The sequence below is a fragment of the Poecilia formosa genome, unplaced genomic scaffold (genome assembly GCF_000485575.1).
Source record: "Poecilia formosa unplaced genomic scaffold, Poecilia_formosa-5.1.2 Scaffold98, whole genome shotgun sequence".
In the NCBI taxonomy this organism is placed as follows: Eukaryota; Metazoa; Chordata; class Actinopteri; order Cyprinodontiformes; family Poeciliidae; genus Poecilia; species Poecilia formosa.
The window spans coordinates 1,706,926-1,721,450 of record NW_006800037.1 but is presented as its reverse complement, the minus strand read 5'-3'; the positions used below and the strand labels follow the sequence as shown (position 1 = coordinate 1,721,450).

The 14,525-nt window shown below is 38.0% G+C and overlaps 1 protein-coding gene across 1 annotated transcript; it reads right to left on the bottom strand.

The window, feature by feature from the left end:
- Window positions 1–2,432: 2,432 nt before the first annotated feature.
- Window positions 2,433–14,197, bottom strand: mier2 (mesoderm induction early response 1, family member 2). Its single transcript, XM_016674594.1, has 12 exons — window positions 14,146–14,197; window positions 12,750–12,886; window positions 10,171–10,284; window positions 9,846–9,948; window positions 9,219–9,298; window positions 8,865–8,934; window positions 8,510–8,655; window positions 8,225–8,306; window positions 6,990–7,084; window positions 6,755–6,885; window positions 6,211–6,353; window positions 2,433–4,926 (listed from the first exon to the last, which is right to left on the bottom strand). The coding sequence occupies exons 1-12, from the start codon at window positions 14,195–14,197 to the stop codon at window positions 4,511–4,513; spliced, it is 1,569 nt and encodes a 522-aa protein (XP_016530080.1). The 3' UTR covers window positions 2,433–4,510.
- Window positions 14,198–14,525: the final 328 nt, after the last annotated feature.

Below are 14,525 nucleotides of genomic sequence, written 5' to 3'. Positions count from 1 at the left end.
ATTTAAGGAAAAACTTTAAACCTAAGAACTTTGCTTATTAATAATTTTGTTTTTAGAAGTGTAAAGCCCTTTGCTATCTCAGATTTTTGCCTGTAAGAACATGATTTGGGGAAAAAAAAAAACTTAACCTAGAGTGTCATTAAAAAAAGTTCTTGTTCTCTTGTGGATTTGTTCTCGTTTCAGATGATCAGGACAAATTTGATATCAGATAAATAAATATCTGGAATAAATACAAAATTTCAAAAGATGAGCTTATTTGTTGGAGGAAAAAAATCTGTCCGACCCAAACTGGTCCTAAGTGACACAGAGTCACAGTCTGAGAAGCAACAACTACCATCATGTTGCATTTGCAGTTAATAAGCTTTTTTCATCACTGCAGGGGAATTTGACCAATTCTTCTTTGTGGAAGTATTTTAGTCAACCTTCTTCAAGAATGACAGTCTGGAAAAGCCTTTGACTAGGCCACTCCAAGTACTTAATTTACTCTTTAATGAACTATTAGCTGGTGTGCTTTGGATCATTACTCTTCTGCATAATCCAAGTACAGCCTGAGGTTATTAACCTGAAGATCAGATATTCTACTTAAGGATTTTCTGCAGAGTCCGTGGTTCAATCAGTTAGGGCAACAATTATGTCAAAAATAAAGCATTTCCAGACCATCCCATTACCGCCACGTCTGACTGCTGATGTGTTATTTTTCTCATATGCTGTTAGTTTTGCTGCAGTTGTGCCAGGATGCACACTTTTCAAAAATATATATTGACCCCTTTTGCATTCTGCCTTTAAGCAACTTGTTTTTGATTGCTTGATTACTTAAAAGTGACTTTTTGGCAGAATGGGTTTGTGCTGAAAATAAAACCAGTTTATTTCCGAAGATTTCTTGAATTATTCCCACTTGGGATCAAGTGGTATTAAAACAAAACTGTCTCTTACTTTTTAAATAAAACATTTCCAAAGTAATTAATTAAGGCTAGCTGAACTCAGAAGACAAGCATTTTATTAGGCTACGATACATTGAGATTCCTCTTCACTGAACTCAAACGTCAACAATTGTTTTTATAGTTCCCGTTTTACTGCTATGCTTGTTAGCAAACAGGAATTTTTTGTTTTGTTTTCGAGGAATCTGACATCTGAGACCAGGAGCAAAAAGCAGAAACGGTCATAAAAATACAGACATGTTGTTGTTGCACGTCTTTTTGCCAAATTCATGCTGCCAGACTTGAAGTCCACTCGTCAGACACATCCTGCATAAGTTGCAGTAGTGTAATTATTTTGTCGTTTCATTTTGTATATTAAGTAGGTAAGACTAGTATTGCGTCGCAGGAGGAAACGAGAGCCGAACTGCGCTTCCAGGTCCAATCGTTCTATCAGTGCCAAGCTCTGCATCAAAGTCAGTAAGACAGAAACAACTAGAATGTATTGAAGTTTCTCTCCATGCTTTACAAGATGACATAGTGATAAATATAAGCCGAATACACTAACAAACAAAAGTGTCAATACGTTCAGGAAGAAATATCCAAACAAGCCTGATCCAATTTGAAAATGTAATGTCTCTACCATTTGAAATCATAAATATAACTAGACACAAGTTAAAACTCTCTTTCCACACCAAGACCTGTGCTGTACATGTTGTTCTGCATTATCAACATTTCATGACGCAGTGGAAAAACTATCAGTAAAAATCTGGCACGGTCGCATTGCAAAAACTAGACGGAAAGTCTAGTTGAGGGAGATCATTCAGATAGCAACCGCAACACTAAAGGAACCACAGGATATTTTTGACAAATACTGTCTGTGTTACTCATGAAAACAACCTGCGGTATTCTCTGTGTACTTGTACTATTTGACAAGGTTGGAACACAGGAATCATCTTAAGAAGCATCCAGGCCCGGTTCTCCCTAAAACCTAGTGATGATGAAACCAGGATGACCCAGCTGGGCCACCTTTCTAAATAAACAACATGAAGCAACACCAGAAAGATGTCAGACATACTGAGACACGGTGGCAGAATATTGATCTTGGGTTATTTTTATGTTCAGATGGAAGCAAAACTCTCTAAAACTTTTCTAACTTTCTAGCAACTCTGACCCTAAAATTTTCAGATGCCCGATAGAAAACTGAAGATAGAGCTTTTATTTATCAGCATAAATTATAAAAATTAATGAAAAGAATGACTTCAAATGACATAAATCTGAGGGATTTGGAAAACTTCCATGCTCAGATATCGCCAAACCAAGATGTGGGATTCTGATAGTCTTACTAAAATATACTGAATGGTGAAACTGGATTAAATGGTGGTTGATATCATTGCAAAATGGCATAATTTTCCATTCTCTTTTAATCTCTCCATCCAAACTAAATCTTTAAGTAAAGGGACCAAATAAAGCAAATGCCAGGACACTGCAAGTAGATCAGACTGCATCATTTCAGATTGATTTAAATAACACGACAGTTTAATGTTTACACTGGTAAGTTTAATTTCACATTTTTATTTACAAAATATATTTAAAAAGAAATATGATGAAAGCAATTTATAATTTGAATACACGTATGAACCTATATATATATTCATAAGAACAAAATGAAATAAAAGATTTCAGCTCGTTTTCTTTTTCTGTCTTCACTGTCTTGCCTCAACTTTACCTGTTTTAAAAAACAATAAAATAAAATAAAAAGAAGGACTCCGAGTTGAAAACGGATCACACAACCAGTTAGGAAAGGAAATGAAGAAACGAGTGAAGACGGACAAAGCGGGTCCAATTCATCTGTGGAACCTTTTGCTCTTTTAGAGTCGGCAAAATGCAGCAACACGTAAAACATAAACAATATGAACATGACTAAAAAAGGACATTTTAACTCTTTTTACCATTATTGGATAAATAAGCAAATAAAATGTACAGACATTGCTTGTCCCAGTCAGACACGAACAACAATTTTTACTCTACATACATTTCCTGAGTGTTGCCGTTTGTTTCTTTCAAAGACGTTTGCTTCATTCAGGCTTTTTTGTAAAAAAGAAAAAAAAAAAAAGTCTGAATGAATTCAAAACAAGAGCTGTGTTACGTCATCAATTAAACCAGAGTAATTTCACATCTGAAACATATTCTGATGAAAGACAATGATCCAAATGTCGATTAGCAAATGTGCATAACTCAGTTCTTGTTTTTTGTAAAAGAAAATTGGGAGTTTTCAGCTACTAATAAATAAAGCCCACATTGAAACCAGAAGTTCAGGTTGGAAGTAAAGGACGGGGTCACTCCTTGGCTCAAAGGATGTGAACCAGATGAAAACAAAGAAGAAGAGAACTTTACCTTCAGACCAGAACAGTTGTTGATGCGCTTTAACCAACAAACTGTCCAAGCGTTTCTGTCACTGGATGTAAACATGAAGCCGTTCAAGGATGAGCGTTTCTCATTATATGCTAAGGTACGCAATGATCTTGCAGGAACTGACAAACTGCACATGGAGATTGATATCTCAGAAGTTAGTGATGCATAATCCTATTTATATTGCATTTGATGTAAAAAAAAAAAAAAAAAAGGAAAAGAATGCACCAATCTGATCTATTTTCCAGTATCCCTACTTCTAAAATCAAAGCATATTTCTCTCATTTTTATTTGATTTACCAAAAATCAGATAAAGAAGCTGATGGAGGCTAGTGCAGCAGAGTTTATGTTGTTGATTGGTGCACGCATAGAACAGAAAATAGTGGGTGCTGCTCATTATTATCCATTTAATAAACTGAAAAAAACCCAAAACAACAGATTTTAAAGGTTTTGACCTGACAATCGGTGTCAAATTTGGCTCAGTCCTCCAGCCAATTGATTCACGCACGTCAAGTACAATTTAATCAATTTATTAAAATGTGTAGGATGAAGTTTTGAGGAATTATTGAGCTCCTTTGTGGCTTCATGTTTAAAACAAATCTATATATACAATTTTGGTACAGGTTTCATTGTAAATATGAAAGATTTCTCCTAGGAAACCTAAACACAACAGGCAGGGCGGACGAAGAGGGGGAGACATAATTTCCACATAAAAAACTTGCCAAGATTGAGCATCTGATGTGTGTGATGGAAAATCGTCTGAAACAGCAGCAGCAATAAAAGTGACAGAAGAAAAGATAAACAAGTTGCTGGCTCTTTAACCCAACGTTTCTTTCAAAGGAGTAATGATGATAAAAAAAACTAAAAAAAACAAAAACTGAATAAGTTACGACTGTGAGAGAATGGATGCGATTTAGAAAACTGGTCTGCAGCTTTCATCCCCTACACTGTGCTTTTACAAACTGTAATTAATAGATATACACACGATCAATGGCTGACGGTCATAAATTAAACACTCGGCATTCAACAACGGACGGACGTTGATGGTAAGGCCTCCTCCAGAGCAACAGCTCCATCTTTTTCAGATGCAAAAACCGTTTGACCAATTAAATATCTGTCTGCAGAGCGAGTAAACGGACGACATTCTTCCATGTACTTTACCCTCTGCCTCAATGTCAAAAGGGCTAGGGGTGCAGCAGGCTGCCCAACGCCTGGAAGTTTGATGAGAGGACAGCGGGCGAGGAAGCCGAGGTGGAGGGGAGGTTAAATTCCACCTGCAGCCTGTGGGAGGCGCGAGTCCCACCGCCTGCCACGCCACAGCCGGGGCCGTCAGAAACGAAAGGCCTGCCGTGCATCTGAAGGTGGTAGAAGCAGGAGTTCAGGAAGCCGTGGTCGTCGTCAAGGTGGGACGGCGGGTCTCCACGGCCCCACTCGGAGCGCTGGTCAGAGGGCTGAGACTGGAGCTGAACCGGAGCCGAGGGACGATCCGAGTCGGCGTCTCCGAGCTCGTCCATGGATGGGAAAGAGAACGGACAATCGAAGAGCTGCTGAGGACATTCGTCGGGACACAGCTCGGATAGACTCATCACCAGCTCGCCGTCTGGGTACAAAGAGACAAATTCAGATCACGTCTGATCAGCACAACCACTGAGGCTCGTCAGACACTTGCTCCGTTTTTGATTTTTCATGATTTCTGATTCAAATAAGATCATTAAAGAAAAATATTCCATCAAATCTCAATTAAAAAAAGCGATTGCAAAAATAAAATAAAGGCCCTTCAAAGGCCCTATGCAGCAATGTTAGGAAGAAGAAGAAAAGAAGGAATTTGTCTATTTTGAGAATTTCGTCAAATGACGTAAATATAAAGACAAATTAAAGGTACTTTATTCAGTTCAATTCAGTTTACTTATATTCACATTACTAAAAAAATATATATATATATTTTTGCTGAACTTCAGTCAGAAGATTACCAGTCATTTAAAAAAAAAAAGAAAAAAGAAAAAGGAATAGTGAGGCAGATCATCAGTGGATAGCAGTGAAAAGACTTCAGGCTTCCGGGAAGTAATGAAATAAATATTCGCCAAAAGACAACAGTCTGCAGCTCTCTGAGCACAAGTTCGTAGATTCTGTAAAGTAACTAAATGTGGAACCATAAAGGGCGTTATTGCATTTTCGGTGACAATGTGTGAGGAGACACCGATGCACGTGAAGTTATCGTAATTTTGTGGTGACAAATCTTTCTTGGAAACAGATTGCAAACATCAACAAGAGCCAAGTTATTTGTTCTTTTTGTTCACATTAGTTCACCCCGTTTTCTTTACCTGCAGGCCCAGCCTGCTTTCTGTGGCGCGTGTGGACGGAGGTCATGGCTTTAAGAGAAAGCGGGGCGTTCGTCTGCGCCTGGGGCGGCCTTCTTCTTCTGGAGCGGAACGCCAACGTGAACCGTGCACAGACAGACATGCACACCCAACAAACACAGACATGCACACGTGCATGCACAGACAGAACAACACGCGACAGTAAGGATGGGAGAAAACAAAGGTGGGGAGACATAACAAAACATAATGAAGATGAAGCAAATGATGTGATCTCGATGCCAAAAAAAAAACATAAACTGAAGAATTCTGCACAGTAAAGTAAAAAAAAAAAAAAACACCTGCATGTACGACTCTTAGGATTTGGTTTCCATTAATGCTGGAGGTTTTTTCTTACTTTTCAGAAAAGTTCAAATTAAATGTTCATTGTCACTGTAGTGCCGCACAATATGTACATACTTAAGTACTGTCACTTGCATGTTTTAATGACCTTCTGTAAGAAAGAGTCATTTTACAGCAGAACAAACTCAGTTTCACAGCTCATTTATTGATCTATTCCTGATTCGTACCTTGTTTGTTTAGATCCAGACTTGTACTGGAAGGGAACCGGGACTCCATTTGTCCAGAGGTTATTGAGATCTGTGACAGTAACCCCAAAGAATTGTTGCTTCCCTCGAGATCTCCACCCTCTCCATCCTGGTCTCCATCCTCACTAAAATACAGAAGCACAATCACTAAAAACACACATTTGACACGGATGATGTCATGGTAGAGTTCACTTGTTGCTACACACACTCAGATGTAACTGAGAGAGAAAGAGAGAGCGAGACAGAAGGGTCTATAGCAAGCCTATTGGTCATATATTATGATTAGGGCAAGCTATTTGTGTAATTATTATAACCCCCTGCAACACCCAATTTTATAGCGTAGATATAATGTCAAATTTTTCCCACTTCCAAGTTTTGCACTACCATTTGTTGGTCTATACAATAGAATTAATTTATAGAAATATTTTTACCAATATTACAAACAGTCCTTACCCGTCTTCCAGTTTTAACTAACAGACAAGTTAGCGTCACCATTCAACCCAGTTATTTCTGCAGAAGTACTCACATGTTCTCTGACTGCATGATGTACTTTTTCCGGCTCACCCTTGTGGCCTGCTGGGTGAAGAACATGTGGCGCTCCGATTTCTTCCACATGTAGTAATACGCCACACACTCGCCAACGGAGCGAGTTCGTACCTGTGGAGAAAGGTTTCAATCCTTTTTAGAGACAAGTATTTAAAACAATCGGTCAAGTTTTGAGGCTAGATTAAGGATGAAAAGATCTAAATTTGATGATATACCTTATTAGCCTGAATGAGATGGAAGTTTTTCCCATAAACGCGGTAGCCATTCTCAAAGTTCCTACACTCCTCCTCACTCCAAGAACACAGCTCCTCTAAAAGCAGTAGGCACACAGAGAACTGTGATCCTGCAAACTAGTTCAGGTTAAGCACATCGATTGATATTGATAACAAAAATCATTCATCTCCTGCTGAAAATCTTGGAATCTACACTTCTAAGCTAGAGCGTCGCAACTCGACACAAGGGTCTCAAGTTTTGTGGTGGAATAAAGTCACAGGCTTTTGGGAAAACAACATGTTTTTACTGCACGTGTACTATAGAAATATAGCTAAAGAATAGCTAAAGTATAAACATTTCCACCTCTTCTCCATTAGGATTACCAAAATTATTTATATTTGCAAAATGGCAGAATTATTGAGGGTTTTATTTTTTCTAGGCATTTTTTTTTAAATTGAAGAGTTTATGTAAAAGCATCCTATGCATTCAAACGGTTTTGAAAGCTTCTGATAGGTTTATTCACAGCATTAAGATTAGAAGGAGATACACCCCATGGATATATTTAAGGCATTACTTCAAACACATCACATCACCTTGTGTGACATCATGAAAAAATAGATGTCATCATCATAACAACAAAAACCTTGTGTGAAAAGATTTACTAAAAATAAATGATGAAAATGCTGATGAAGACATCGTCAAATTTAAGCTGGGGCACAAACTGGTATTCCAAACGGTAAATGGCCTAAAGTACACAGTCTGACAAGTTACGTCACACATCCTGTTATAAGTGTATATAGTTTGATAAAGTAAAAGTAAGTTAAGGCTTTTAAAGTAGTCTCAAGTTATCTCTTTCACATGAGACTCATTGTTCTTTAATTTATTTTGAAACAAAGCGTTTTAATTCTATATGCAGCCGCACATCTGGAATGAGTTCCTCAAAAACAGTCAATGAGTTTTTTTTTTTAAACCTGTTAAACAGGTTATTCTTTTTCCTCCGAATGAATACAGCAGATATAAACCGTAAACCACCTTTTAAGCTGACGGCCAGTCGGGAAGCAGATTATATTATGCAAATGATAACAAGCAAATGGACCAAACGGTCACAAACGTTAGAACTTTGCTAAAGTTTAACAGCGCAAGTAGGTTTAACTATGTGGTTCAATACTGAATAGGATCGTACAAATCAGATCACTTAAAAAAAAAAAGTCAACCAGGACAACAGGAAGAGTCTTACCACTGAATACTTTCACATTGAAACGTAACCGTCTCAGTGCTTCTTCTGCATTGAAGTTGCATTTCACTAGTTCATACAGCGCCTGAATGTTGAGTCAAAAAGAAGGCAGAAATCAAAACCTAATTCCACATGACAATTAAATTAACTTCTAAAGACTCCTGCTAAACTATCCCTGTTCCTTTGGCTTGTTTAGCAGACAAACAGCATTATAAATTTTAATGCAGTCACCTACAGCTGCAAGCCCTGCTGATGTGAATAGCATAAAATGCCACACTGACGATGTACCTGCTCATTGTCTTGGACAGCAGCCATTTGGGTCCATACCGCCCCCTCCTGGCCACCAAGTCTCTGCGCATTCTGCAAAAATTCCTCTACTTCCTGTACAGGCAAAACCCCGGGCCTCCACAGCAACTGGTCGTCGTTGTTGTAAGCTGGAGGAGCGCAAGCAGGAAACATTGGGATTTAAGAGAGAAATGAAGAGGAAGATGGAGATGATGAGAATGATGACAGGTCTGTGCGTAGCAGTCTCTACTTTTACACCAAGTTTCTAATTTTCAGAATATCTACAGGTAAAATATTTACGGTAAAACGTCTACAAGGTCTACTCAACAAATGCACTCCACAAACAATCATTTTTCACCTCTCTCCTCAGATAAGTGTGGATTTATTGGTGGGATTTTTGCTTGATACATGGAGCCGACCATGATCTCCTGCAGAGAAAAACAATAAAATGGTTCAAATCTGAGCATTCACTACAAGATGAAGATGATCCTAGAAACACTGGTTTAATGTGTTGTCCTCGATGAAATAAGCTTGAATCGAATTAAAATCTTCACTGCTTGCACATGTAAAATGCCCATATCACTATTCAGAAGAGTGATAAAAAAAAAAAAGATTTAAAACAAACTGAACGTGTGACGAGTCTGAATGACTCCAGTTTATGTAGCCGCTGCACAGTGACCAACTCAACACGAGATCATTCTGAGTAGCTAACCTTGTGCTCTTCATTGGACGGAATAGAAGAGTCATCAGTGTCGTCGTCTGATGAGCTGACACTCGTAGCTTTGTATCTGTCTGAAAGAGACAAAAACAGCACAAAGAGGATTATTCAACCCTGAGCAGAACTCCTCAAAAAAGAAAAACATTTTCCAAATCAGCTGTGATGTCGAGCGCACCTAACACCTCAAATACTTGAACGGTTTATGGAAAAGCTTTCAGAAATATGTTAGAAATAAGTGAGGAAAATTGTCCAAATATTAGATTAGACATTATTACAAGCAAGCAAAGCCAGCTAATTGTTTGGAAATGGAAAAATGTCTCCAAAGAACACATTCACAACTCAAATGACGATAAACTAGCCGTTTAGAAAAGTATAGAAATATTTATCTCTACAAAATAATGATCAAAATAGCGGAGACAATTTTCAGCTTCCTTTAAGGGGGAATAACACAAATCTAATCTGTGAAATAGACATTAATACGTCAATGCTTCAAAAAACTTTTTTGACAAAAAATAACTACAGCTCTTTTATTTGAATAAAAAGGACAAAACCAAAAATACTTTCATCAACACTTCTTTTGCTGTGAAAATCTTTATGGGTAATTAATCCTGTGTGTGTTACCCTGGAGGCTGGGCAGCAAATCTGAGGTGTTTGAGGAGGTGAGATCGTAGTCTGAAGCTTGTTTCTCTTGCTTGCCATGAAACAGGTCCTTAGTTTTCTGGTCCTGTGCAACACACACAAAAAAACAAACAACAATACTACAAAAAACTAAGCAGTGTTTGAAATTGTCCTAATGTTTTCGGTGCATTTCTGTAATGTGATTGGCTGAATACACAAAAATCATAGATAGCTCAAGTAAATTGAGCCAATAGCAAGAAACCCACTATGAAGTTGTATAACAAATGAATAATGGCACTAGTTGATGTATGCTTTGGCTGAATCCCACCTTATCCAGGGTCGTATCTGGGAGAGTGGTGGTTATAGGACATGTGTCCTTCTGTGGATTGGATACTTGATATCCATACAAAGCCAGTAGCTCCTCCAAGGGAAGCTCACTGACCTGTAGGGCCAAATGACAGAGAAAGGAGAGGAGAAAGAAAAAAAAAATACAACAATGTAATTTAATTCTATTTTTCCTAAACAAAACAGTCGAAATATCACTTTTGAATTTCAGTTTCTCAAGCACATTCTTGACTTTTTTAGGTCGTAAAATGTGATATAAATATTTTCACAATGTGTGGCACAGAAGATTAATATATCAATACGTCATGTTTTTATTTTCAACAGGTCGACTGAGCGACAAAATGTAAGAGTAGCTTTGGCGCAAAAGTGAGAAGTTGCAAACAAATCCAATGCTGTGAGAGGGAAGTTCAGGCCAGCAGCACTTCATGTTCTTCATGCTGAAAAACTCCCAAAATACTGTAACTAGAGTGAATGGGAAAATTTGTTTGTACGTAAAGGAATACAGACCCAATCTTCTTTACAATGTTACCTCTGTTCATTTAGTTTTGCTGGTATTTATTTCTTCCCTGAAAACAGTCCAAATTAGGACTGATTCATCCACGCATGAATTTTATTTAAAAGAAAAATCCAAACAAAGGACAAAATGCACATTACGCCAAATTAATGTCATGTAGTTCAGGTTTTTCGCAGCGGTTGGGACAAAGCTGTGGCTCCGTCATAACGCTGACCAGAGCGGAACCGTTTCTCACTTCTTTATTGCGTTCCCGTTCCTCAGAGAGTCGCTGCTTGTGGGAAATCACGGTCATTACGCTCCAGAAGTCAAGAGGCGTTGCTCAAGATTAAACTCATAATTATGTGCCTCAAAACTGCGCAGCTCTCTGATAACACAGGGCAGTCCATCGGTTCACTGGTGTGGTTGAATTTTTTTATTTTTTTGGAGTTTGCATTGACGTAAATCACGAGCCGATCAACAAAAGAAGTCTGCTGAAATTTCAAAACTTTTGAAAAACTCCTTCTCTTGTGGGGATTAATAAAGTAGTCATTCAGTCGCAGACGGAGTGAAAACATCTGTATGTACCGGCCATAAGGACACCTTCAGAATGCTGGTGACATTGTTCATCACCTGTTCAAATCCATTAAGCTGAACATACTTCATACTTGTTTTATATATATATATATATATATATATATATATATATATATATATATATATATATATATATATATATATATATATATATTCCTTGTTTTCCTGTTACCGATTCTGTATGGAGACATTACAGTTTTTGGGATTATTAAGTCATTTATTTATTTTCAATGAGCAAACTCATTTAGATTTTTCTTTATGGTCGAGTACGTTTGCTGGACCAGTTTTTGTATTTGCTGTTTCATACCAAGTTTGTAAGACATATGAACTGGAAATGGTTCATAAACATAATAAAATTGGAAAAAAAAAGACACCAAGACCACCATTGTGGTTATTATATAAATGTATATATTTTCTGAAAATATGCTGCTGCTATTTTTTGTCTTTATTAAAACTCAGAGTAAATAAATCGACGGTGAACTTGAAGGCACTCTGGGAGAAAATTACAGGCTTTGCTTGCAGCTGGAAGGAGTTGTATATACTATTAAAAACAGGGATGTTTATTGTTTGTTGTTGGGTGCATCTTTTGTCTTCATTCAAACATTGTTCTTAGTTAAGAAACTAACGCATGTGAAAAAGAGAAAAAAAATGATTAAAAAAAAAAAGAAAAAAAAAAGACAAAAGACCAGTGAAGGGCACAAGCTGTCCGATGGTCGTTAAATTTGTCAAATTGCCCCAACTCAGTTAAGCCCTTTAGTTTGTCAGGAAAAATATAAATTGATTAGCTCAAAGTTATAATGATTACCTAAAGATTTTTCCAAAGCGGAGTTTTAAAAACTCAGGCCCATCACCAGCACCATTACTGGGAAGACATGAAATTACAGACACTATGCCAACAACAAGTATCAGAGAAATAATTTGAGACAGGGATCCTGATGCTAAATATTTGAAAAAACCTTGATTAAGACTGTAATTACACGTGGGTCAGACTGGAAGACCTTTGATAAAACAGCTAGTTCAGTCCCCATTATTTTATATTTACAATTTCAGAGATTCCCCCAGTGTATTATAAGCCTAGTGGGCCACCAGGCTTTACTTGTGCCCCCACAAGGCTGAGCAGTGCTTATTTGTTTAAGTCTTTTTAAAATGTTTGCATTTTTTAAGACTTTATAGTTGGTGTTCAGGTATTAATCTTCCAATCTTTCAATAATACATAATTATCAAGTGATCTCTTAAAATGTCCTGTCAAATTTAAGCATTTTTTAACTCAAAAACACGACAGGCCGCTGGATGAATGACTGCCCTAGCACCCAGCCATTGGGCTTAGCAAGTTTTCTGGGGGAAACCTTGAATTTGTTTTAAATTTATAGTTATTTGGGGGGGATTGGTTCAAATTAATTTTGAAACAAAGTACTAGGTCTTAAAAATGTGTCATAGGCACAGAAGCATGTTTTAAGAAACAAAACCTGACTTACTGTTGGGGATTGTGTTGCCATTTTCATGGAGCGAGAAAGCTTCTCCTCCAAATCCTCTACGACTTCTTCCAACTTCTTCTGCTGAAGGCCTTCATCTCTGTACTTTGCCCACTCTCCACTAGGCCACAGTGTCTGTGCTAATGTTCATATGCTTGTCGCCCACCTGCAAACACATATACGCACATTTCATGGAAAAAGGCATATAAAAGGGTTTCGCAACATACAAATAGCGCACCTGAGCGCACAGTGCAACGCACACACAAACAACATATGAATGATCCTGGCTCAGAACATTGTGAACCAGCCAGCTGCTGCATTCTTAGGCTCATCATTTTTAAACATCTGTTAGCAACAGAGCTTAAAATATACAATAACACCAAACTTATCAAGTCAGTGCCTTCACAAATATGAACATGAGTGACAATCCAAAGTATTTTATATGATACTGACCTACTCTTTACAGCCGTAACAGCTCAATGGCGTAGAAGTGCGTTTATGAGAATATTGGACATAAAAAGAAGTGCCTTCATGAGGTCAGACGCTGATGTTGGACAAGACTTGACTTGCTGTTTCTGCCCTAATTCAACCTAAATCTATTTTATAATGTTGAATTCCTGCTCCACTCGTAGCTAGCTCATCTATATCGACCTTGCTTTGGCCACAAGCAGGAAGGAAATGCTGGTGTAATCTTGTCTATAATTTTGGATCACTTGATAAATCTCTTGGGCAGACTGCAGAGCAACTTGGTAGTGAGATTTTCTTCGCTAAGGGTGTTTTCACACCTAATATTCTGGTGGACTTAGTTCGGTTGGGGACCAAAAAGGGCAACATTTGTTACATTTTCAGCTGCTGCAATTCACTTTCACACTGCACTGTGTCCAAGAATCCAAACTAATTGAGAAACCTGTTCTCCCTCCTTGCCTGTCATGGCCAAGAACCGCTGAAGGAAATAACTCAAAAAATCCCAGAAGACATGAGCACAACTTTTGGAGCGACCTACGCTCCAAAAACAGGAATCCACATATGCATTTGCCACAGTTCGTTTCAATCAAACCGAGACCTAGGCTTTTAGGCAGACCAGAGTTCACTTTTTTTTTCTCCACGTAAGAGTTCAACTGCTCATTCACACCTCCTGAATCAAACTGGTCTTTCAAGACAAATGGACCAGAGTTTGATTAAAGCAGACTAAACGTGGCTGGTGTGAATGTGAACATGATCTGTATAAAAGGCTGCATTTTTAGTCGCTGATTCCTGGAATCAGCGACTTCCCTATGTGCACTATTTAGCTGTGTTTGAAAACAGGTAATTTTGCTCAGGTTCTAGAGTCCTGTTAATGACCCAATTATGTGATTTAGACATGTTGACTCATATACACTCGTGAATCTAACAGTTTCACCACTCTGGCCCTTGAGGACTTTAGTTTGACAGTGCTTTCCAGGGACACCCATGTTATGTAACAAGACAAACCCAATTTGGGATAGATTATAAAGACTTGGCTGCAGCAACAACACTGGTCTCGACTGTCAGCCATCCTGACTTGTCCTTAACGGATAGCTGTGAACAACAATCAAAAATGAACAATTGTACACTTGTACAATTGTGAAGCTTGTTTTCAGGTAGATCGGCTCAAAACTTCCACACTAAACTGCTTTATTATGCCTTATCCTCAGACAAAAAGATTAAACAGAGTGTTAAAAAGGTGCACATTTGGGGAATGGGGCCATGAGGGAGGAAGGTGCCACTTCATTTTAAAGCTCACAAAAGGAAACATCTAAT

What these genes read in the sequence shown, in the direction of transcription:
- mier2 (XM_016674594.1), bottom strand. Translation starts at nt 14,197, where the DNA reads ATGGGTGTCCCTGGAAAGCACTGTCAAACTAAAGTCCTCAAGGGCCAG. An exon ending in AGTCCTCAAGGGCCAGAGTG is followed by an intron (nt 12,887 to 14,145) that starts GTGAAACTGTTA and finishes TATGAACATTAG; the next exon opens with CACAGACACTGTGGCCTAGT. An exon ending in TTTGCTGCCCAGCCTCCAGG is followed by an intron (nt 9,299 to 9,845) that starts GTAACACACACA and finishes TGTCTCTTTCAG; the next exon opens with ACAGATACAAAGCTACGAGT.